The sequence below is a fragment of the Macaca fascicularis genome, chromosome 10, assembly GCF_037993035.2.
Source record: "Macaca fascicularis isolate 582-1 chromosome 10, T2T-MFA8v1.1".
Classification (NCBI taxonomy): Eukaryota; Metazoa; Chordata; class Mammalia; order Primates; family Cercopithecidae; genus Macaca; species Macaca fascicularis.
Genome location: NC_088384.1, coordinates 32331868 through 32353840, shown reverse-complemented (window position 1 = coordinate 32353840; position 21973 = coordinate 32331868). Strand labels below are relative to the sequence as shown.

Here is a 21973-nt window from a genome sequence, read left to right as displayed (position 1 = left end):
GGGTGTGGACGGCCCCTGGCCCCACTCACCTGGTGCACATCCCTCCTGTATCCGGCATCGTTGTTGCTGCCCCCGATCACATACAGCTTGTTGAGGAGGGTCGCCATGCCGTGCCAGGCGCGCCGCACAGGCCCATCAGCCAGTGTGTGCCAAGTGTTGCTGCCTGGGTCGTAGCAGTGTGTCTCTTTCAGGTAATCCTCCCCTCTGCGGCCGCAGGTGATATACATCTTCCCCTCCAGCGTCGCGCCTGCGTGGGCATACACCTGTGTGGAGCCACCAGGAGAAATGGCGTGAGAGGGCAGTAAGGAAGGGTGGCTGGGTACTCTGTCAAGGCCAATCACCACCCCACATCTGCCTGACAACACTGTGAGGCTGCACCACTTCCCACTTACTCCTCACATACAGACAAGAATCCTCCCTCGATTCTCATGGGACATACTGTCTTTGTCACTGACTTCTAACCTCTTCCCAATAGGGGATACATCTATAGACTCAGAGATGAAATGTAACCTTTGTCTTTCCTTTGCCCCTAAAGTTAACATCTGCATGGGGGAACTCCAAGAAAATAAAAACATTTTTTTCAAGCCAGTCTGGGAGAAGCCACAGAAACCTGGGGACTGCTGACCTGCCCTCAGTGGCCTGCACCCCTCTCCCACTCCCACTGGACATGCAATCCTCCGGGCCTGCTGACCCTGCTTTCAAAATCTGTTTGTAAATAATATCTGACATCAAACTTATTATGTGGGGAGAAAAATACACATGGCTCTGGATCCTGGTCCTGAATCTTTTGTGGGCTTTTTACCTTCCCTCTGGTGGGCTATCTCTACAGGCCCAGCCTGCCCCCATCACGGGAACCTCTTACCTTGGCCCCAAGGTAAGAGAACCCACCCCTCACACCGAGCAGGCCAACAGAAGGCCCCAAGGCAAGGCCCTGGGTGTTTTGAGGGTAGAGGAGCCCCTCAGGGTGTGAAGCCTCCAGAGCTATGTCACCGGGCAAGTCACTAACACTGAGGCCATGCGGGCGACAAAACAAGAGTCTAGAGAGGTGGACAAAGCAGTGGGGAGGATGAAAACACACCAAGGGTTTGGTTTAGGTCTTCTCCTATCACCAGTAAGGGTCGGGGGGGGGTTTCTTTTTTTTTTTAGACGGAGTCTCGCTCTGTCACCAGGCTGGAGTGCTATGGTGTGATCTCGGCTTACTGCAACCTCCGACTCCCTGGTTCAAATGATTCTCCTGCCTCAGCCTCCCAAGTAGCTGGGATTACAGGCATGCACCACTAAGCCCAGCGAATTTTTGTATTTTTAGTAGAGACGGGGTTTCACCATGTTGGCCAGGATGGTCTCGATTTCCTGACCTTGTGACATGCCTGCCTCAGCCTCCCAAAGTGCTAGGATTATAGGCATCAGCCACCACACCCAGCTGAGGTTTTTCTTTTGAATTAAACTTTTAATTTTGAGATAAGTGTAGAGTAACGTATAGTTGGAAGTAACAATACAGAGGTCCCATGTGCCTTCCTTCCACAATGGTAAGAGCCTGTGTCACTATATCACAGTGTCACCAGGATGCTGACGCGGACACAGCCACCAGGATCCCAAGGGGCTGCCCTTTAGGGTGACACCCACTCACCTCCCTTACCCTAATCCCTTCCTTAAGCCCTGGAAACCACCAATCTCTTCTTTATTTCTACCATTTTGTAACTTCAAGAGTGTTGTCTGAATTAACTCAGTATACAACCTTCTGACATTGGCTTTCTACCCCAACCCAGGTTCTACCAAGTTATTGCATGTACACGTTGAGTACATTCAAAATCTGAGACTTTTTGAGTACATACATGGCACTCAAACGAAATGCATTTCAGACTTTTGGATAAGAAATGCTAAAGCAGTAACTATAATGCAAAGATTCCAAAATCTGAAAAAATCTGAAATCCAAAACACTTCTGGTCCCCAGCATTTCAGATAAGGGGTATTCAACATGTACCAATAGTTAGTTCCTTTTCTATTGCTGAGTAGTATTCCATGTGTATCCACCACAGCTTGTTTAACCATTCACTGTTGAAAACATCTGATTTGTTTCCAGTTTCTGGCTATTACCAATAAAGCTACTATTAATCTTCATGTACAGGTAAGTTTTTAAAAATTTTTTATTTTTTGAGACAGGATCTTGGTCTATTGCCCATGCTGGAGTATAGTGGCAAAATCTTGGCTCACTGCAACTTCTGCCTCCTGGGTTCAAGCAATCCTCATGCCTCAGCCTCCCGAGTAGCTGGGATTACAGGCACACATCACCATGCCTGGCTAACGTATACAGAGTAGTTTTCATTTCTCTAGGATAAACACCCAGGATGGTAACTGCTGGGTCACATGATAGTTGGAAGAACTGCCAGATCTGTTTTCCAGAGTGGCTGTACCATTTCACATTCCTATCAGCAATGCATGAGCATAGTTTCCCTGCACAGTCACCAGTATTTTGTACTGTCACTACTTTTTATTTTAGTCATCCTGAGGTAGTTCTCTCACTGTGGTTTTAATCTGCATCTCCCTAATAGCTAATAATGTTACACATCTCCTTATATGCTTATTTGCCATCTGTATATCCTCTTCAGTGAAATGCTTCTTCAACTCTTTTGCCTTCTTTTTTTTTTTTTTTGAGACAGAGTCTCGCTCTGTCGCCCAGGCTGGAATGCAGCGGCATGATCTCGGCTCACTGCAAGCTCTGTCTCCCAGGTTCACGCCATTCTCCTGCCTCAGCCTCCCGAGTGGCTGGGACTACAAGGCATCTACCACCACACCCAGCTAATGTTTTCTATTTTTAGTAGAGACGGGGTTTCACTGTGTTAGCCAGGATGGTCTCAATCTCCTGACCTCGTGATCCACCCGCCTCGGCCTCTCAAAGTGCTGGGATTACAGGTGTGAGTCACCGTGCCCAGCTTCTTTTGCCCTCTTTCTAATGGGGTTATTTGCAGTATTTTGCCAAGGTTTTGTTTTGTTTTGAGACGGACACTCACTCTGTCGCCCAGGTTGGAGTGCACTGTCTCCGCTCACTGCAACCTCCACCTCCCAGGTTCAAGCGATTCTCCTGCCTCGGCCTCCCAAGTAGCTGGGATTACAGGCATGTGCCACTGTGCCTGACTAATTTTTGTATATTTAGTAGACACGGGGTTTCACCATGTTGGCCAGGCTGGTCTCGAACTCCTGACCTCGTGATCCGCCCACTTTGGCCTTTCAAAATGTTGGGATCACAGGTATGAGTCACCGCGTCTGGCCTTTCATTGAGTTTTAAGAGTTGTTTATATATGTATTTATTTAATACTAGTCCTTCGTCAGATAGGTGGTTTGCAAATATTTTTTAATTTTGATGGAGTCCAGCTTATCAATTTTTCTTTTTATGGCTCATACTTTTTTTTTTTTGAGACGGAGTCTTGCTCTGTAGCCCGGGCTGGAGTGCAGTGGCCGGATCTCAGCTCACTGCAAGCTCCGCCTCCCGGGTTTGCGCCATTCTCCTGCCTCAGCCTCCTGAGTAGCTGGGACTACAGGCGCCCGCCACCTCGCCCGGCTAGTTTTTTGTATTTTTAGTAGAGACGGGGTTTCACCGTGTTAGCCAGGATGGTCTCCATCTCCTGACCTCGTGATCCGCCCGTCTCGGCCTCCCAAAGTGCTGGGATTACAGGCTTGAGCCACCGCGCCCGGCCTATGGCTCATACTTTTGGGGTCAAGTCTAAGAATTCCTTGCTCTAGCTAGATCCTCAAGATTTTCTTCTGGTCATCACATCACACGGCCGCCGCAGGGACCAGACCCAGACGGCTCCAGAGCCACTGCGCCCAGGGGGTGGGAGGGTGGGCGACGGTGGCGACGCTTCGGCTCCTCCTGAGCTGCCTGCTGGCCCCATGCCCCACTCCATCCTCACAGCCTGGGGATGGGCCCTGGGGCGGCTGTGTGGTTTCAGGAGCAGAGTTGCAGAATCCAAGGACCCATTTTGTTCTTTCTCTACACTGCTTTATGGGAGGCATTATGGCCCCCAAAGACATAATGACAAATACTCATGCTAAATCCATCCTCAATTCAATGAACTCCCTCAGGAAAAGCAATACCCTATGATGTGACATTGAGAGTAGAGCAGAAAGACTTCCCTGCCCATTGGATTGTGCTGGTTGCCTGTAGTGATTACTTCTGTGCCATGTTCACTAGTGAGCTTTCACAGAAGGGGAAACCTTATGTTGACATCCAAAGTTTGACTGCCTCTACCATGGACATTTTATCGGACTTTGTGCACACAGAAACAGTACATGTGACAGTGGAGAATGCACAAGAACTGCTTCCTGCAACCTGTCTGCTTCAGTTGAAAGGTGTGAAACAAGCCTGTTGTGAGTTCTTAGTCAGTTGGACCCTTCTAATTGCCTGGGTTATTAGGGATTTTGCTAAAACCCCAATTGTGTTGACCTGATGCAAGCAGCCAGAAGCATTTTCCTGAAGTGGTGTAGCATGAAGAGTTCATTCTTCTGAGTCAAGGAGGGGTGGAAAAGCTAATCAAGTGCGATGAAATTCAGGTGGATTCTGAAGAGCCAGTCTTTGAGGCTGTCATCAACTGCCTGAAGCACGTCAAGAAACAGCGGGAAAAACCCTTGCCTAACCTGCTACGGTATGTGCGGATGCCCCTGCTAACCCCCAGGTATATCACAGATGTAACAGATGCTGAGCCTTTCTTCAGCTGTAGTTTACAATGCAGGGATCTGGTGGATGAAGCAAAGAAGTTTCATCTGAGGCCTGAACTTCAGTGTCAGATGCAGGGACCCAGGACAAGGGCTCACCTAGGAGCCAATGAAGTGCTTTTGGTGGCTGGGGGCTTTGGAAGCCAGCAGTCTCCCACTGACGTGGTAGAGAAATACGACCCTAAGACTCAGGAGTGGAGATTTTTGCCAAACATCACTCGTAACAGACATTATGTGGCCTCAGTGTCCCTACATGACCGAATCTACATTATTGGTGGCTATGATAGCTGTTCCTGCCTTAGTTCAGTGGAATGTCTAGACTACATAGCAGATGAGGATGGGGTCTGGTATTCTGTGACCCCGATTAACGTCTGACAAGGTCTTGCTGGAGCCACCACCCGGGGAGATATGATCTGTGTCTCTGGAGACTTTGATGGAAGCAGGTGTCACACCAGTATGGAGTGGTATGATCCAAACATTGACCAGTGGAGCATGCTGGGAGATATGCAGGCAGCCCAGGAAGGTGCTGGACCCGTAGTGGCCAGTGGAGTGATCCACTGTCTAGGAGGGTATGACGGCTTGAATATCTTAAATTCAGTTGAGAAATATACCCTCATACAGGACATCGGACTAATGTTACATCAATGGCCGTCGAGTGTTCTGGTGTGGGAGTAGCCCTGCTGAATGACCATATTTATGTGGTGGGGGGATTTGATGGTACAGCCCACCTTTCTTCCAATGAAGCATACAACATTCTCACTGATTCCTGGACAACTGTCACCAATATGACCACTCTACGATGCAATGTAGGGGCCACAGTGCTTTGGGGGAGACTCTATGCAACTTCAGGATATGATGGTAATTCCCTGCTAAGTAGCATTGAATGTTATGACCCTATCATCAACAGCTGGGAAGTCGTGACATCCATGGGAACCCAGTGCTGTGATGCTGGTGTGTGTTCTCCACAAGAAGTGACCATTGTTGGAGCACCATCCAGAGCTAGTGACCAGTCCAGCGGACAGTTAGTGGGAGAATCAAGAATCCTTTCCAGAATGTCTGTTTCTCACTGTGTGCACAGGGTGATTACAGGCACCAGTGCAGTGATGATTGTACTTATTTGACACATACTCCCCCTCGTCCTGGTTGTTGTTCCTGAGAAGGGTGGGTAACATACTCCAGGGAAAAGAATGTACATTGAATGGATGTAAGAGACCACATGACCTCTCCCACTGCTTTGGGGAGCACTTTCCTGTCATTTCTAACTTACCACGTGCTTGGTGTACTATATGTATGTTGTGCCTCATACGTTGCAAAGAACTAAGGTGAGTATTGCCTACTAGATGTGGGTAATATCCAGCCTAGATGATTGGAAGGATACCAATTTAGGTAAACTTGGTAAAATTCAAGTCTTTTTTTTTTTTTCCAAGAACAAATACATTTTCTAATCTCCAGGTAGCTAGGGGCAACACAGTTCCATTCTAGAGAGAAACAAAAGGGAAAACCCCACAAAACTTTGGGGCCAAGGGGGAGAGACTCATCTGACACTTCTTTTGGAGGTCAGGATTTATATATCACAATTGAAGTTAGAATAAGTGAAGTAAACTGAACTGGATGGAATGTCAGTGAACTTAGAACAGCACTGAAGTATTACATAGCTTGGAAGATGGAGAAGGGCATATTATTTGAAAGATCTTTTTATTTCCCCAAGGTCTTTCGCACCTTGGGGAAATAAAAGAGTGAACAAATATTGGGATGAGAGAAGATGACATCAATGTGGGAGTTCGGTATAACTGGGGATAAACTAGAAGTACCTGTGATTTTACAGTTGTCTTATTACCTGCCAGGGCTCATCTAGCCATGGCAATGTTTGCCTTGAATGGGGGTGAAAGACTTTCTTTGTTGAATCAAATACTACTACACTATTACACTTCCACACTATTTATTTGGGGATGGGCTGGGAGTGACAGTAGCCTACTATTTCAGCTACCTGATTATTGCCCCATTCTTTCAGAAGCACACTTCTGCCAAGGAGTGGTTTGTACTGCTGTGTTTGGTACATTTAGTCTTTTTTCTGCTATAAGTTTTCCTTACCTGTCCTTTAGTGTATATTTTATTCATCACAGGACAGAATAACCAAGGACAACCAAAATCCTTTTGTTAGTTTCAGTACCTCAACTATCAACATTTCTGGGCTATCATTCAATATTCCTGTGTGTCATGGAGTGAAATTCTTGTTTTATAGGTATTGGGAGTGTGGGAATGTGATAACCTAAACAACCTTTGCTCTGAAATTCCATTTTTCCCTCTTTCCCTGAATTGTATTAACCCACAGGGTTAATTTCCTTTGTATTTTTTAAAGAAAATATTAAAAATCAACAGTCTCAAAAAAAAAAGATTTTCTTTTTTTTCCTAGAAGTTTTATGGTTTTACATTTAACTCCATAAGCCATTTTGAATTAATTTTGGCGTATGGTATGGGACTTGGGTTGATGTCCATTTTTTTGCCGATGGATATCTAATTGTTCCAACACTATTTGCTGAAAGATATCTTTCCTCCACTCTATTGCTTCTGCACCTTTGTCCAAAATCATGTGTAACACAACTGGGCATGTTTACCCGGGTCTGTGGGTTTTCCATTCTGTTTCACTGATCTATGTGTCTAACACTCTATCCACACCATGCTTTGATTACTATAGCTATGTAATAATCTTGAAATTGGGCAGATTCCTCCCATTTTATTGTTCTTTTTCAAAATTATTTGAGCTATTCTAGTTCCTTTGCCTTTATATATAAATTTCAGAATAATCTCATTTACATCTACTGTCACAAGTAAAAATCAAATCAAAATTTAAAAATTACTTATTTTAAAATTTATTTTATTATTATTTTTTGAGACAGAGTCTCACTCTGTCACCCAAGCTGGAGTGCAGTGGCACAAACTTGGCTCATTGCAACCTCTGCCTCCTGGCTTCAAGCGATTCTTGTGCCTCAGCCTCCCGAGTAGCTGGGATTACAGGTGTGTGGCACCACACCCAGCTAATATTTGTATTTTTAGTAGAGACGGGGTTTCACCATGTTGGTGAGGCTGGTCTTGAACTCCTGACCTCAAGTGATACACCATCCTCGGCCTTCCAAAGTGCCAGGATTACAGACATGAGCCACTGCACCCGGCAATAAAAAAAAATTTTAGGCTGGGTGTAATGGCTCACTTCTCTAATCCCTGCACTTCGGCCGAGGCAGGCAGATCACTTGAGACCAGGGGTTCAAGAACAGCCTGGGCTATAAATATGGTGAAACCCTCATGATACTAAAAATATAAATACTAGCTGGGCATGGTGGTGCTCACCTGTAATCCCAGCTACTCAGGAGGCTGAGGCAGGAGACTCACTTGAACCAGTGAGGCAGAGGTTGCAGTGAGCCAGGGTCATGCCACTTCACTCCAGCCTGGGTGACAGAGTGAGACTCTGTCTCAAAAAATAAACAAATAGAAATATTTTAAAAAGCTTTATTGTGCCTGTAAAAGATTTCATGAACCAAGAAACCCCAAACTGGAAGTGGTATGAAGCCCCAATTCACAGCAGTTACAGCACAGTTTATAAAGCATGAATGAGGAAGTATATTGTTCCCTACTGTGCATAAGCTTTCTTTGTAATGCTATCACACTGAGGGAGGACAGCTTAACTTTCAGTTACATGGCTAGAGGCAGTTGGCCTAGGGGCATATCCAAACCTCAGCTTCCATTTTCATTTTCCCTTAATAGTACAAAAAACATTCCTGAAGTTTTGATAGAAATACTAGTATTCCTGTATTAATACTATACCAATATAAGGAATACTGTATTAATATATGTATTATTAATTGGGTTGGGAAAGAACTGACATTCTTACTATTTGACTCTTCCAATCCATGGACTTGGTATGTCTCTCCATCTATTCACATCTTCTTTTATTTCTTTCATCGGTTTTTTGTAATATTCAGTGTACCAATCCTGTGAGGTTTTTTGTTTGTTTTCAGACAGAGTCTTGCTCTGTTGCCCAGGCTGGAATGCAGTGGTGTGATCTCGGCTCACTGCAACCTTTGCCTCCCGGGTTCACGCCATTCTCCTGCTTCAACCTCCAGAGTAGCTGGGACTACAGGCGCCCGCCACCACGCCCAGCTAATTTTTATATTTTTAATAGAGATGGGGTTTCACCATGTTGGCCAGGCTGGTCTTTAACTCCTGACCTCAGGTGATCTGCCCGCCTGGGCCTCCCAAAGTGCTGAGATTACAGGCGTGAGCCACCGTGCCCTGCCAACATGACCTATCCTTTTTCATTCCCCAACATCTGATCCATCAGCAAGCCTGATCAGTTTACCTCCACACTACACTCTGAACCCTCCCATCTCCCTCCAGCTCCACAGCTGTGTGTCAGCACAGGTTACTGCTGCCTTCAACCCAGACCACGCGATGACCCAGGGCCAGCCTCACTTGCTCTGCTCTTGATCCTTGGGCTTTCTTTTCCTACAAGCACGCCCCATGTTTCTTCCTCTGCTCAGGAAAAGCTGTGAGCCCATCTCCTGCCCTGGAAGGTCCTTCTGTTAGACTAGGCAGATGGTTAGATATGAGCAGGGAAGTGGATTCCAGGTCGGCCTCAGCCCCTAGCATGCCCGGAAGGGACTATGACCTCTGAGACATGTTAACCACACCTGGGGTTTCAAAAGCCCCAACCCCTCTTTCAGTTGAGCTTATCCAGCTCAAATAGGAACTAACCCCACAAGGGACTTTCCACCCCAAGGAGCCTGTGTTGTATATTTTGCCCCAGTTTTGCTTGCTTCGAAAGTAACTTTTGCTCATTGTAACGGTAAAAAACACACCTCCTCAATGAAGATTTAAGATGCTAATGAGACATGCGATAAATGCACTAGCATGTAGAGCCACAGTGCATGCGCTGCTAGACCACCCAAACAAAACATGCTTATGAGTAACACCTCTTCCCGCCCATTTATGCATAATCATTAAACCTCCCGTAAGGGAGGTTTCCCAGTGCCAGTTGGGGCGATCTTATTCTGGAGCAGCGTGCCCTGCCTCAGCCTTCAGAATGTACTCTTGCTTTTGCAATAAACTGCCTTACACTTATCTTTGTTAATGCATGTCTCTTGCTTAAAGTCTTTTAACCAAAAAGATAAGAACTGAGGACACATTCCCAGTAACATTTCCTCCCCTGTAAATGGTAGGTCTAATTGACATCTCCTCAGGTGGACATTCCCCAAAAAGTCCCTCTAGATTCATCCTACCAGAGCCCCCTCCCTGGAAATGCTTCAGTTCAGCCCCCTCTTCATTTCACTTACCATAATTGTAACCACTTTATTGATTTGTTTGCTGGTTAAGAGTGGTTTCTCCTACAAGGCTGTAAACACCATGGAGTGGGGAGTCTTTCTCATTTCTTGTCACCACTGGATTCCCAGGACTTGGTACTTGGTGCTTAGTAGTTGCGGAATGAATGCATGCATGAAAGAAGGAACACCGGCAGCCAGGACGCAGCTAGTTGAAAGCCAAGGCTGCCCCTCTGTGGCCAAGCTGGAGAACTGCTGCTTCCCCAGCTGCCGCAGACAAAGAAATTGCTAAGCCCCTCCCACAACACCCACCTAGGAGGCTTCCCCCATCACCCTTCCTGGAACAGAACCCAAGAGCCCTTCTTGTCCGCTTGGTCTCAAGGACTTCCTGATCTTCTCCATGCAAAATCTGCTCCTTTCCCCAGGATGGGGGTAGGGAGTGTCCTTCCAAAGAGGCTTCCTTCTCCCCAAAGAAGCTGAGAGCAAGGAGCAGGTCACAGCTTGCAGCTCACAGCTGCCCAAGAGACAGAAATCTGTGTGGGCTATGTGAATGACCTGGATAAAGAGCTGGATCCATTGAGGAGATACTAGCCCTCACTCCCTGAAGTCAAAGTCTAAGTCCCTGGGGGGATTGGGGGTCATGAGAGATACTGGAAAGAGGCTTACAAAGGCCAGAGCTCTTGCTAAACTCCCTGAGGCAGTGCAGGTAGAACCTGCCCTCCATACCATCATCTGCCTCTTGGGAATCCCCAAAGGTGTACCTGGCCCATAGCAGGTGCTCCACAAATGCTATGCCAGTACTAGCAGGGTGCATATCCTGTTCTCGGAAGCTGAGACCCAGGAAATAGGGGGCCAGCAAGGCCTGTTCCTTCCCTGGGATCCCATGTCTGGTTGTTACACCAGGCCTGAGTACCCCAAAGCCATAATATAAAAAAGAGGCACCTCCCTAAAACATCACTTTTCCACAATGAACATAATTTTAAACATCTTCAAATTGGAATAAAAGTATTATATAGGATGCACATGATTTTGTTTTCTTTTCAAGTTGTCCCAATATTCAAACATAGGATTTAATATAAAAAACAAAACCTTCGAGTGTTTCTTGGCTCTGGAAGGCCCCACCCTTCAGGGGACCTAGAGGGAAGAGGTCTGAGGATAGGACAGTGAGCTGGGCTACTGAGGGCCCTCACCTCTCTCAGGGCCCCTTCCTGTTTAACATCTCTGGAAGTGTCCCAGCTCATCTCAGCTGCACAAAGAGCAAATGTTCTATCCACATTTGAACTACAAGGTTAAAGCAGCTTGCCAGGGCCAAGGTGGTGTGACAAGGTCTCAGCATGTGAGACTCACAAGTGGGGTGCAATTCTGAGCAATGGGGTCTGGATCCTTGATGAGCCTCCCCAGGTGGGCTGGCTGAACCTCATGGGGCCTTATCAATGCATTCAATGCAGGGTCTCTGGAGAAGCATGGATTCTGCTCACTAAGCCTGTTTCCCTGACCTGGGACAGGTCTTAACACCTGGGCCTCTCACTCTTTGCACATCCTGGGGAAGGAAATTAGGCAGGAGAAGGCCCCTCTTCTTCCTTACCTCCCTCTTGAGTGGAGCCACATATGCCCAGCAGTTGGTGGCAGGGTCGTAGCGCTCCACAGCATTCAGGTCGTTGTGGTAGTCACGGCCCGCCACAGCGTAGATGTACCTGCCTACAACACACACGGACAGGTCGGCGTGCTCCTGCTGCAGGGACTGGATCTGGAACCAGCGGTTGTGCCGTGGGTCATACCTGTGCCAAGATATGAGGAAAGCACAGCACTGACTAGGCAGGGAGGCTGCCCCGCAGGCTTGCACCTCTTGTTCTGGTCCCATTTCTGCTTTGCCTCGGCCCAGCCTGAACCCTCCCCAACTGCCCCACATACCAGTGCACACCGATCTACAGCCAGGCCTGCAGGCTGTTACACACCTGAGCACAGGTGCTTCCCCAAACACAGAATGGAAGGAGTGGCCAGGAGCCTTCTGTGTTTCCACCTAACTGTCCACCTGGGCTGTCCAATGGCTTCTTTTTTTTTTTTTTTTTTTTTTTTGTGAGACTGGGTCTCTCTGTCCCCTAGGCTGAAGTGGAAGTGGAAGTGCAGTGGCACAATCATGGCTCACTGTAGCCTCGACCTCCTGGGCTTAAGTGATCCTACCACCTCAGTCTCCCGAGTAGCTGGGACTAGAGGTATGCACCACTACGTCAACTATTTTTTTTTTTTTGATAGAGACAAGATCTTGACACCTGTGACATATATTGTCCAGGCTGGTCTCAAACTCCTGGACTCAGGCAATCCTCCTGCCTCAGCTTCAATGGCTATACAGCCACTTCCATCTCACTTACCTCATCTCACCGTCCACATAGCCTTGCTCCCACTCAGGAGGGCCTCCAAATACAGCCTCTCCACTGGATGGGTGCATCAGCCCCCTCACTGGCCTCCCGGCCTTGAACTTCCCCCAGCACTCCATCAGGAGTGGTCTGCTCAGGCACACCCTGCACACAGCACCCATCATACCCTCAAGCTTTGTCAACAGCAGCACACAAGGCTCTAGTCATCGTACTTTCACCTCCTCCCACCATGCTGCCAGCCCCGAGTTTCCTGACCTCCCCTCCACTCAAGGCCTCCCTCTCTGGGAAACTGGAAAGGGTTAACTCCCACCCTGGACTGCAGGCTCTGTAAGGGCAGGGTGTGTGAGATTCCAGGGACCCCCCATGGGAGAAAAGGCACTGGACTCGCTGCAGCAGGCCCATGAGGGTAGAGGAGTCTGGCTAGGACCCAAGAGGGGCTCCTGGGCTGAGCACCAACAGGGAGCATGGCCTGCAGTGTGGAGCAGAGATGATCATAGAGCCATGAGGGGCCAGGACCCAGTGAGCTCAAAGCCAGTGTCTGAAGCCTCCTTGCCCAACAGCCCACAGATAGTTACAGCCTCTTTCATACAAGTGTTTTTATTTCTCCAGAGGAAGACTTATTCCAAAGAGAACAAGTCTAACTTCAACTGGCTCACAAGACAGTAACCAAAATTTTCTTTGGCCTGTGCCCTATGCTGGTCAGTGAAAAGATCAGTTTCATCCTTTGCTCCAAAGCACAAGTTAGCTGTGCTCTGCTGCTGCTTCCTCCAGCCCCTGCAGCGTGGTCAGCCCCTCCCTGCCTACCAGGAATGCAGCAAACAAGAGCCTCAGGAGGCAGGGCCAACAGGAGAGGGAACACACACCTGGGTGCCCCTGACCTGGTGTGAATCCTGGGCTCTGCCCTGTCTAGCTGGGTCTGCCTGGGCATCAGTTTTAATCTCTTGGAGTTTACTCAGTTCTGCACCTGTCCAATGAGGTGATATCACCTGCCTAGAAAAGCTATCAAGAGGAATCATAAAAGATGAGCATGAAAAGGGTCCTTGTTAACTTTGGGGTTCTAATGGATCAGGGTTCATTTCTATATTCCTAGAACTCAGTATAGCCTTTGGCTCAGGACAGATTATGTTCTGTCTGCTGAATGAATTAAACAAAGGAATAAGATTACCAGCAATGAATCATTCATTCACTCTATCAACATTCCCAGGCCTCCCACTGTGGATGGGGCACAGTGCTCAGCACTACATCCAGAGGGAGCCTCAAGAGGTCAGGGCCCTGCCTTCCCCTGCAGAATGGAAACAGGCTAACCAGAGCAGTGCTCGATATAATGACAGACACTGTGAAGGAAAGAAAGGGAGGTAAGGAGATGAGTGACCTGCTAGTCAGCAGGGCCTGGGGAGGGCAGAGCTTCCTTCCAGTGATCAGGAAAGGCCTCCTGAGAAGGCAAGGTCTGAGACCTGCATGACCTGGGGCACAAGCCAGAATAAGATCTGGCTAGGGACCAGCAGTCCAGGCTTGGGGCACAGCACTCACAGAGGCCCCGTCAACTGGCTGGGATGGTGCTGTTCACTGCCTTTCCTGTGCGCCATGCTCCTTTATGTACAAATCTTTCCTCTCTTGTGTTCATTCTGGCTCAATCAACATCTGCACCCCAAGTGTCTGCAACTAGAGTGAGATAGGACCCTCCATGTGCTTCTGTTTGCTCTTCTCATCTACTGTCCTAACAGCTTTTTAAGCTGAGTTCATGTGGATTTGTGGCTTCAAATTTATTTATTTATTTATTTTTTTTTTTTTTTTTTTTTTTTTTTTTGAGACGGAGTCTCGCTCTGTCGCCCAGGCTGGAGTGCAGTGGCCGGATCTCAGCTCACTGCAAGCTCCGCCTCCCGGGTTCACGCCATTCTCCTGCCTCAGCCTCCTGAGTAGCTGGGACTACAGGCGCCCGCCACCTCGCCCGGCTAGTTTTTTGTATTTCTTAATAGAGACGGGGTTTCACCGTGTTAGCCAGGATGGTTTCGATCTCCTGACCTCGTGATCCGCCCGTCTCGGCCTCCCAAAGTGCTGGGATTACAGGCTTGAGCCACCGCGCCCGGCCGGCTTCAAATTTAAAGACACATACAGGGCCGGGCGTGGTGGCTCACACCTGTAATCCCAGCACTTTGGGAGGCCAAGGCGGGTGGATCATGAGGTCAGGAGTTCAAGACCAGACTGGCCAATGTGGTGAAACCCCGTCTCCACTAAAAATATAAAAAATTAGCCAGGCATGCTGGCGTGTGCCTGTAGTTCCAGTTACTGCGGAGGCTGAGGTAGGAGAATCACCTGAACTTGGGAGGTGGAAGTTGCAGTGAGCTGATATCATGCCACTGCACTCCAGCCTGGGCGACAGAGCAAGACTCCACCCCACCAAAAAAAAAAAAGACACCAACAGTGATACCATATGTCAATAATTTAGACATAGCCAAAGTTCCACTGATTTCTTATTTCCCTGTTGTGTCCTGTATCCCTCCTTCCCCTTTATTGAATTAATTTTCTACTTTGTTAGAATAAGTCCTCAAGCAATATTTTTCTAATAAAAATAAGCTTTATTTTTGCATATAAAGATGTAAACAATTTTAGTTATTGCTATGGACTAGATGTTTGGATTCCCCCAAAACCCCTATGTTGAAGGCCTAATCCCCAATGTGATGCTACTGGGAGGCATGGCCTTCGGGAGGTGATCAGGTCATGAGGGTGGAGCCCCATGACGGGCTTAGTGCCCAAGACTACAGCTCTTTCTCTCCACCATGTGAGAACACAGACAGAAAGGGCCCTTACCGGGACTGAACTGGCCAATACCATGATCTTGGACTTCCTAGTATCCAGACAGTGAGAAATAGAGGTATGTTGTCTAAGTCACTCCATCTGTAGTATTTGTTATAGCAGCTGAAACTGACTAGGAGAGTCACTTTAACTCAGATTTGTATCATCCTATTTTAAACTCAGACATGAACCCTAGAGCTGGTACAAAAATATTCTGGAATTCCTGTTAAATTCAGTAGACTGTGGCCAGATGTGGTGGCTCACACCTATAATCTCAGCACTTTGGGAGGCTGAGGCAGGCAGATCACGAGGTCAGGAGATCAAGACTGGCTAACACGGTGAGACCCTGTCTCTACTAAAAATACAAAAAATTAGCCAGGCTGGTGGCAGGTGCCTGTAGTCCCAGCTACTCGGGAGGCTGAGGCAGGAGAATGGTGTGAACCCGGGAGGCAGAGCTTACAGTAAGCCGAGATCACACCACTGCACTCCAGCCTAGGATACAGTGAGAGTCCGTCTCAAAAATTTAAAAAAAAAAAAAAAAACAGTAGACTGTTTTTCTTCTATATTTCTATGACTTAAGCATTTGCATGACTATTCATGTTTTAATGTCTATTAAATTTTTTTAAATAAATTAAATGTACTGACCAGGCACGGTGGCTCATGCCTGTAATCTCAACACTTTGGGAGGCTGAGGTGGGCGGATCACCTGAAGTCAGGAGTTCAAGACCAGCTTGGTTAACATGGTGAAACTCCATCTCTACTAAAAATACAAAACAATGGCGGGGCGTGGTGGCTCACACCTGTAATCCCAGCACTTTGGGAGGCTGAGGCAGGTGGATCACCTGAGGTCAGGAGTTCGAGACCAGCCTGGCCAACATGGTGAAACCCCATCTCTACAAAAAATACAAAATTAGCGGGGCATAGTGGCACACACCTGTAATCCCAACTACTCAGGAGGCTGAGGCAGAATTGCTTGAACCTGGGAGGCGGAGGTTGCAGTGAGCCAAGATCACACCATTGCACTCTAGCCTGGGCAGAAAAGAGTGAGACTCCACCTCAAAAAAAAACCCCCAAAACAAAAAAGTTAGCTGGGCGTGGTGGTGGGTGCCTATAATCCCAGCTATTTGGGAGGCTGAGGCAGGAGAATGGCTTGAACCCAGGAGGCAGAGGTTGTAGTGAGCCGAGATCATGCCATTGTACTCCAGCCTGGGTGACAGAGCTAGACTCCTCTCAAAAAAAAAAAAAAAAATTAAACGTACTTTAAAATATTAGCAGCCACGAAAATGCCCAGGGAAAAATCACATTATTTAAAGCAAATTTTTTTAGAGACAGGGTCTCACTCTGTTGCCCAGGCTACAGTACAGGGGCATGATCATAGTTCACTGAAGTCTAAAACTCCTGAGCTCAAGTGATCCTCCTGCCTCAGCCTTCCAAGTAGCCAGGACTGCAAGCACGCGCCATCAGGCCCAGCTAATTTTTTTTTTTTTTCGGTAGAGACAGGGTCTCGCTTTGTTGCCCAGGCTGATCTTGAATTCCTGGGCTCAAGAGATCCTGCTGCCTCAACCTCTCAAAGTGCTGGGATTATTGACATGATCTGCACATAGCCTAAATTATTATTTTAAGTAGGGTCAGGGCACATAGCAGCATGTAACCAGCTACTACTAGGTATACTATGCAGTTGGTGTTCAGTAATCCACAGGGCTATGGCTATGGGAAAGGTACAAAGAATAATGTAGATAATATAGATACAAAGAAAGAAGGAATGAAAGAAAAAAAGTAGTATCTTGGAGACAAACACCATTTGCTCCAAGAGAGGTAAGGTTTTAAAATATGCGGTTTCTGTATCAATGCTTTAAGATATAACCTGGTAAGTAACTCATCAAAATGCAAAGCCTAATTTACTGTAAAATCTTGTTTCCTTATATTCTAAAAGCCTATAGCTTTTAGAATTCACCAGTTCTAAGGCTGATGAAATGAGAAAGCAGAGAAAGATCCAAACTCTTAGAATATTCAAATTAAGGATTCATGTGGAAGTTTTGAGTCCACTGGAAGGTTAATGAAGCCTTCATTCTGGAGAAATGATACACCCCTGGGTTAACCAGTAGGGCTGTGGCCCTTCCCGCCACTTCCACTCTGTGGGTACCTACTCTCTCAAGGCAGGTCTTGCCGACCCCACTTGCCATTGTGATCCTACTCTCAGACAGGGGTTTGGGATTGGTTATTGGTTACAGGGGCTAATATTAGCATTACTCAGAGTTCAGCTTTGGTCTCACAAACACCCCTTCACAAGGGGAAATTCATACTCCCACTGTAAGTGAAAGTGAGATCAATGGCCCATAGCAGGTGGACAGAGGACAGGGGCAGGCAGAATCCCTAGCTGTCACCCCCCAAGGACAGTTCTGTGGAAACATCCAGCATCCCTGCTGGGCACACAGCTGTCTCTACCTTCTGCTAAGGGTCAGAGGCCAAAACACTCTGGAGAGATTGGCTTTGCAGGTCTGTAGGTTACTCTCAGCAGGGTGGTCTGGCCTTGGCCCCCCAACTGGGAAACCGAGTCCCCTAAAAAAGAAGGTTTAAGGTTTGGCCAGAGGGAAGTCTGAACCTGGTGTGGCCACACCCACTGGGGGGACAACTTTTGTTTAGGGAGGAAATAAAGGTAGCTGTTTCCTTTTTTCTGAAACCTGCCCTTCCTCATACTTAACCACAACGTGTTATTGCCAACCTCTGAGTCTCATCAGCTTAACAAAGGAGATCACTTCCTGGGGCCAGGAGTAGAGAGGTGGCCTAGAAATGGTCTTCTCCTCCTTGGCCAGGATCACTATGCTTGATTCCAAGTGGCATGGCCAGGCCAGGCCCTACCCCACCCTGATCCCAGAAAACAGAAACATGAACATGAACTCAGTCAGCATCTAGCTCATGGCTGCTGGAAATAGTTAGCAATCTCTCTCTCTCCAGCACAGCTCCGTCTTTCAGCATGAAGGGTGGGGAGATTTCTCACATGCACCAAGGTAAGGTGGAGGGATCCCTGGAAATCTAATGGTAGTTGAGGCTGGTGGGTTTGACCCACTGTCCCTTGCTCTGCTCAGAAATGCATTTGTGAGATCACAGCCTAAGTGACTGATAGAGCCAGGTACATCCTACGGACCACAGCAGTCCACAAAACCCTCTCTTGGGAAAACTGCCTCCTCCCAGGGGAAATTGTGCTAAGTGTGTGGCTGACTGCAGGGCACAGCGAAAATGCAGCATGAGGCTCAGTGATGCTTGTTGGCCTTTACCACTCCCCTGGGCTGAAGACTGCATGCTGCTCAGGCACAGAAGCAGGAAGTCTGTTCCACCATTAGCGAGCAGGTAAGAAAGAAGAAAGAGCAAGGCAGACTGGCGAAGGGAAACTGAAACAATATGCATCAAAGCTGAGAGAGAGCACGACGGAGGGCGAGGCTGCCCAGCTGCCACTGCTCCTAGGTCCTCTCCATCACAGTCCGACTGCCTTTCCTGCTGTGGGCTCCCCTCCCGTCTCCTCCTGCACAATACACTCACAACCTAGCCCACCCCAAAGAGGCTGAGCAGGGGTCCAGGGTAAATGGGTTTCTGAGGAGTAGAGGACATGCAGGAAAGAAGGCAATCCGGATGTCCCCTTCCCTTATCTCACTGCTGTCCACCTTCTCTGAATTCACCCAGACTTTATTCCACAATGACAAGTGAAGCTCATGTGAAAGGCTGGGGGAACCTGAGCAACTCTCTCAGCCCATGACTTCCACACCCTCACATCACCTGAAGACAAAGGGACCAGCTAGCACCCTGTCCTACCTCCAGCATCGGGACTCTGCTCGAAATCCTTGGACATTGTTGTCCCCTCCAATCAAGTATACGAAGTTGTTGAGCACCGCGATGCCCTGGTTGGACATGCGGGGTGCCAAGGAGGCAGTGAAGTGCTTCCACTCTCCCAGTAAAGGGTTTAGATACTTGGCCTGGTCGCTGAGGACAGTGGACGGCGTGGAGTGAATGCCCCCGAAGCCCACAACGCACTGGAAGTCCGACCGCAGCTCCGTTTGCGGGCTCTGCAGGCTGGGCTGTAGGCTCTCGTTCCGGTGGTACATGAGGGCACTGGCCACTGTGTCCCTCAATGGGCTGGGGTCCAGCTTGTCATGCAGCCGCTGCAGGACCTCAGCTTCCATCAGCGGAAACCGCACTGTCTCAAGGAGCTTTGGGGGCTCGTGCAGCGAGATCTGGTCAGCCTGCACCTGCTCCAGGCTGTAATGGTAGAGAAGGGCTCCCTCGTATACCTCGGTCTCGCAGGAGACCTCCAGGCGATTGCTGCTGAGGAGGGAGTAGACCTTCTCCAGTGGAAGCTGGCGGTACTTGTCAGTCCGAGAGAAGGCCACAAAGTTTTTGAGGATGTAGGTGTCCAGTTGCTCAGTCAGGCGGCTCAAATCAAACAGCTCTGCCAGCCGGTAGACATCAAGAATGTTCTCTTCGTCCACCCAGGACATGAGGAAATCACAGCAGAAATGGATAATTTCTGGGATCTGCAGAGAGAATGACACCCATTGAAGCCTGGGCTAGCGAACAGCATCTGGGGGTGGGAGACAGAATGATGGCAGAAATACAGGCCCTTGTGGGCCAGGCAAAGTGGAAGGGAAGTCCTCCTTAATTGTCCCTGACCTTTTCTGACACACTGGAGACTGGGGCTTACTGCAGACTGGGTTTAAGTCCTGGTTTGGAAACGTACCAGGTGACAGGATATACAGCATGTTTTGTTGTTTTGTTTTGTTTTGTTTTGAGACGAAGTTTCACTCTTGTTGCCCAGAATGGAGTGCAGTGGCGCAATCTCGGCTCACTACCACCTCTGCCTCCCAGGTTCAAATGATTCTCCTGCCTCAGTTTCCCATACAGAATGTTTTTAACCTCTCTAAGCCTCAATCTCCTCATCTATAAAACAGGGATCATTAAAGTGAGGAGGAGTATGATGAAAATAAGAGAGCACATAGGAGTGGACCCTTGATATACGTCAGCTCCCTCTTAGATCAAAAGTACTGGCTCAGCCAGGCATGGTGGCTTACGCCTGTAATCCCAGCACTTTGGGAGGCCGAGGCGGGTGGATCACGAGGTCAGGAGATCGAGACCAGCCCGACCAACATGGTGAAACCCCGTTTCTACTAAAAATACAAAAATTGGCTGGGCGTGGTGGTGCGCGCCTATAATCCCAGCTACTCAGGAGGCTGAGGCAGAAGAATCGCTTGAACCCAGGAGGCAGAGGCTGCAGTGAGCCAAGATCGCGCCATTGCACTCCAACCTGGGTGACAGAGTGCGACTCCACCTTAAAAAAAAAAAAAAGTACTGGCTCTCCAGAAAAGCAGGAAGCAGCACAAACGGTTACTGCGTCATGTATCTGTGGTTTGGAAAGGACCTAAGACCACCCCCATCCTTACCCTAGGATTCTCTAGAAGAGCCTGCCTCTCCAAAAGTGCTGGGAGCAAAAGCAAACCCGGCCTTTTCCCCCTGCCAGAACATCCACCCTGGTTCCCTAGGAGTGCTCAGAGCCTCTCAGACACCTAACCAGCACCAACCCAGAAACCTGACTTAGAATTCTTTTTCTTTTTAAAATTTGAGACAGGGTCTTGCTCTGTCACCCAGGCTGGAGTGCCATGGCAAGATCACAGCTCACTGAAGTCTCAAGCTTCTGGGCTCAAGTGATCCCTGACTCAGGGTTCTTGAGGTCCCCAGCTGGGTCAAGACCCACTTGACTCCAGTAAGTGAAGGGGCTCCCAGGTGGCCACATCAACCCTTCCCAACCGTGGGGAAGCACTAGTGGTTTGAAAGGACGGCGAGAAAGAATGGCACTGGAGGGAGATGGGAATGAGGCCACAACTAGCAGGCTGTTAAAGGCCACCCTGTGAACAACCAAATCTTGGAAAATAGAAGACAAAGGTAAGGGCCCTAGGGAAAACTGCCTGGGAGAACAAACCAGGTGTTGATAAATTCTTTAGGAAAGCAGGATTTTAGAGGTTCAGTGGGGCCCCCCAGTGCCTACCTCCTTTCTTTCCGAGTTCAGATTGAAAAATGACAGAGTATCTTGACCTCTCTGTGACCCAGTCAACTGCAGGTTTTCCCAGCAGGCTTGAACCCAAACTGGGCCCTTGAACATTCCCAGGCACTGATAAAGGCATCAAGGTTGTTACCCAAAACACTGAAAGAAAAACTGGTTCTGGCCCTGAGACAAATTCCTTAAACCCTAATTGAAACTCCATACCCTAACCCACTCCATGGGCAAGCCTGGGTAAAGCCTCTCTTTTCCCTTATCTGTCTTGAGGATATGCTGCACCACTCTATACATAAGTTCCCTCTAATAAACGCTCTGGCCAGATCACCCTGGTGTTTGATGCTTCTTTCTTCGGAATCCCAAACCAGCTCCATTTCAGGATGCTGTGGGGTCCCCTCTTGTGGGAACCCCCCTGCTACCAACTCCAGTCATGGGTTCAGTGCAATAAATCAGTTTCTCTAAAAATGGAAATACCTGGCTTATCCAGGATCATCAATAAATTAACCATTACACATGGAATAATTCTGCTGGTATTTATTTATTTATTTATTTTTAAATTTTTATTTATTTATTTATTTTTGTTGAGACGGAGTCTCGCTCTGTTGCCCAGGCTGGAGTGCAGTGGCGCGATCTCGGCTCACTGCAAGCTCCGCCTTCCGGGTTTACACCATTCTCCCGCCTCAGCCTCCCAAGTAGCTGGGACAACAGATGCCCGCCACCATGCCCGGCTAATTTTTTGTATT

General features: G+C 48.2%; 1 protein-coding gene and 1 pseudogene across 3 annotated transcripts in view; one reads left to right on the top strand and one right to left on the bottom strand.

Annotated features, from left to right (window-relative positions):
• Positions 1-21973, bottom strand: part of KLHL22 (kelch like family member 22) — a 55438-nt gene that overhangs the window by 4896 nt on the left and 28569 nt on the right. For all 3 annotated transcript variants that reach the window (XM_045363950.2, XM_045363949.3, XM_074004375.1), the window contains 3 exons: positions 18998-19716; positions 11608-11800; positions 30-263 (listed from right to left, as the gene is read on the bottom strand). In XM_045363950.2, coding sequence (XP_045219885.1) covers positions 30-263; positions 11608-11800; positions 18998-19716 — 1146 coding nt within the window. The remainder of the gene's footprint in view (positions 1-29; positions 264-11607; positions 11801-18997; positions 19717-21973) is intronic.
• Positions 3962-5966, top strand: LOC102136298 (kelch-like protein 12 pseudogene; annotated as a pseudogene).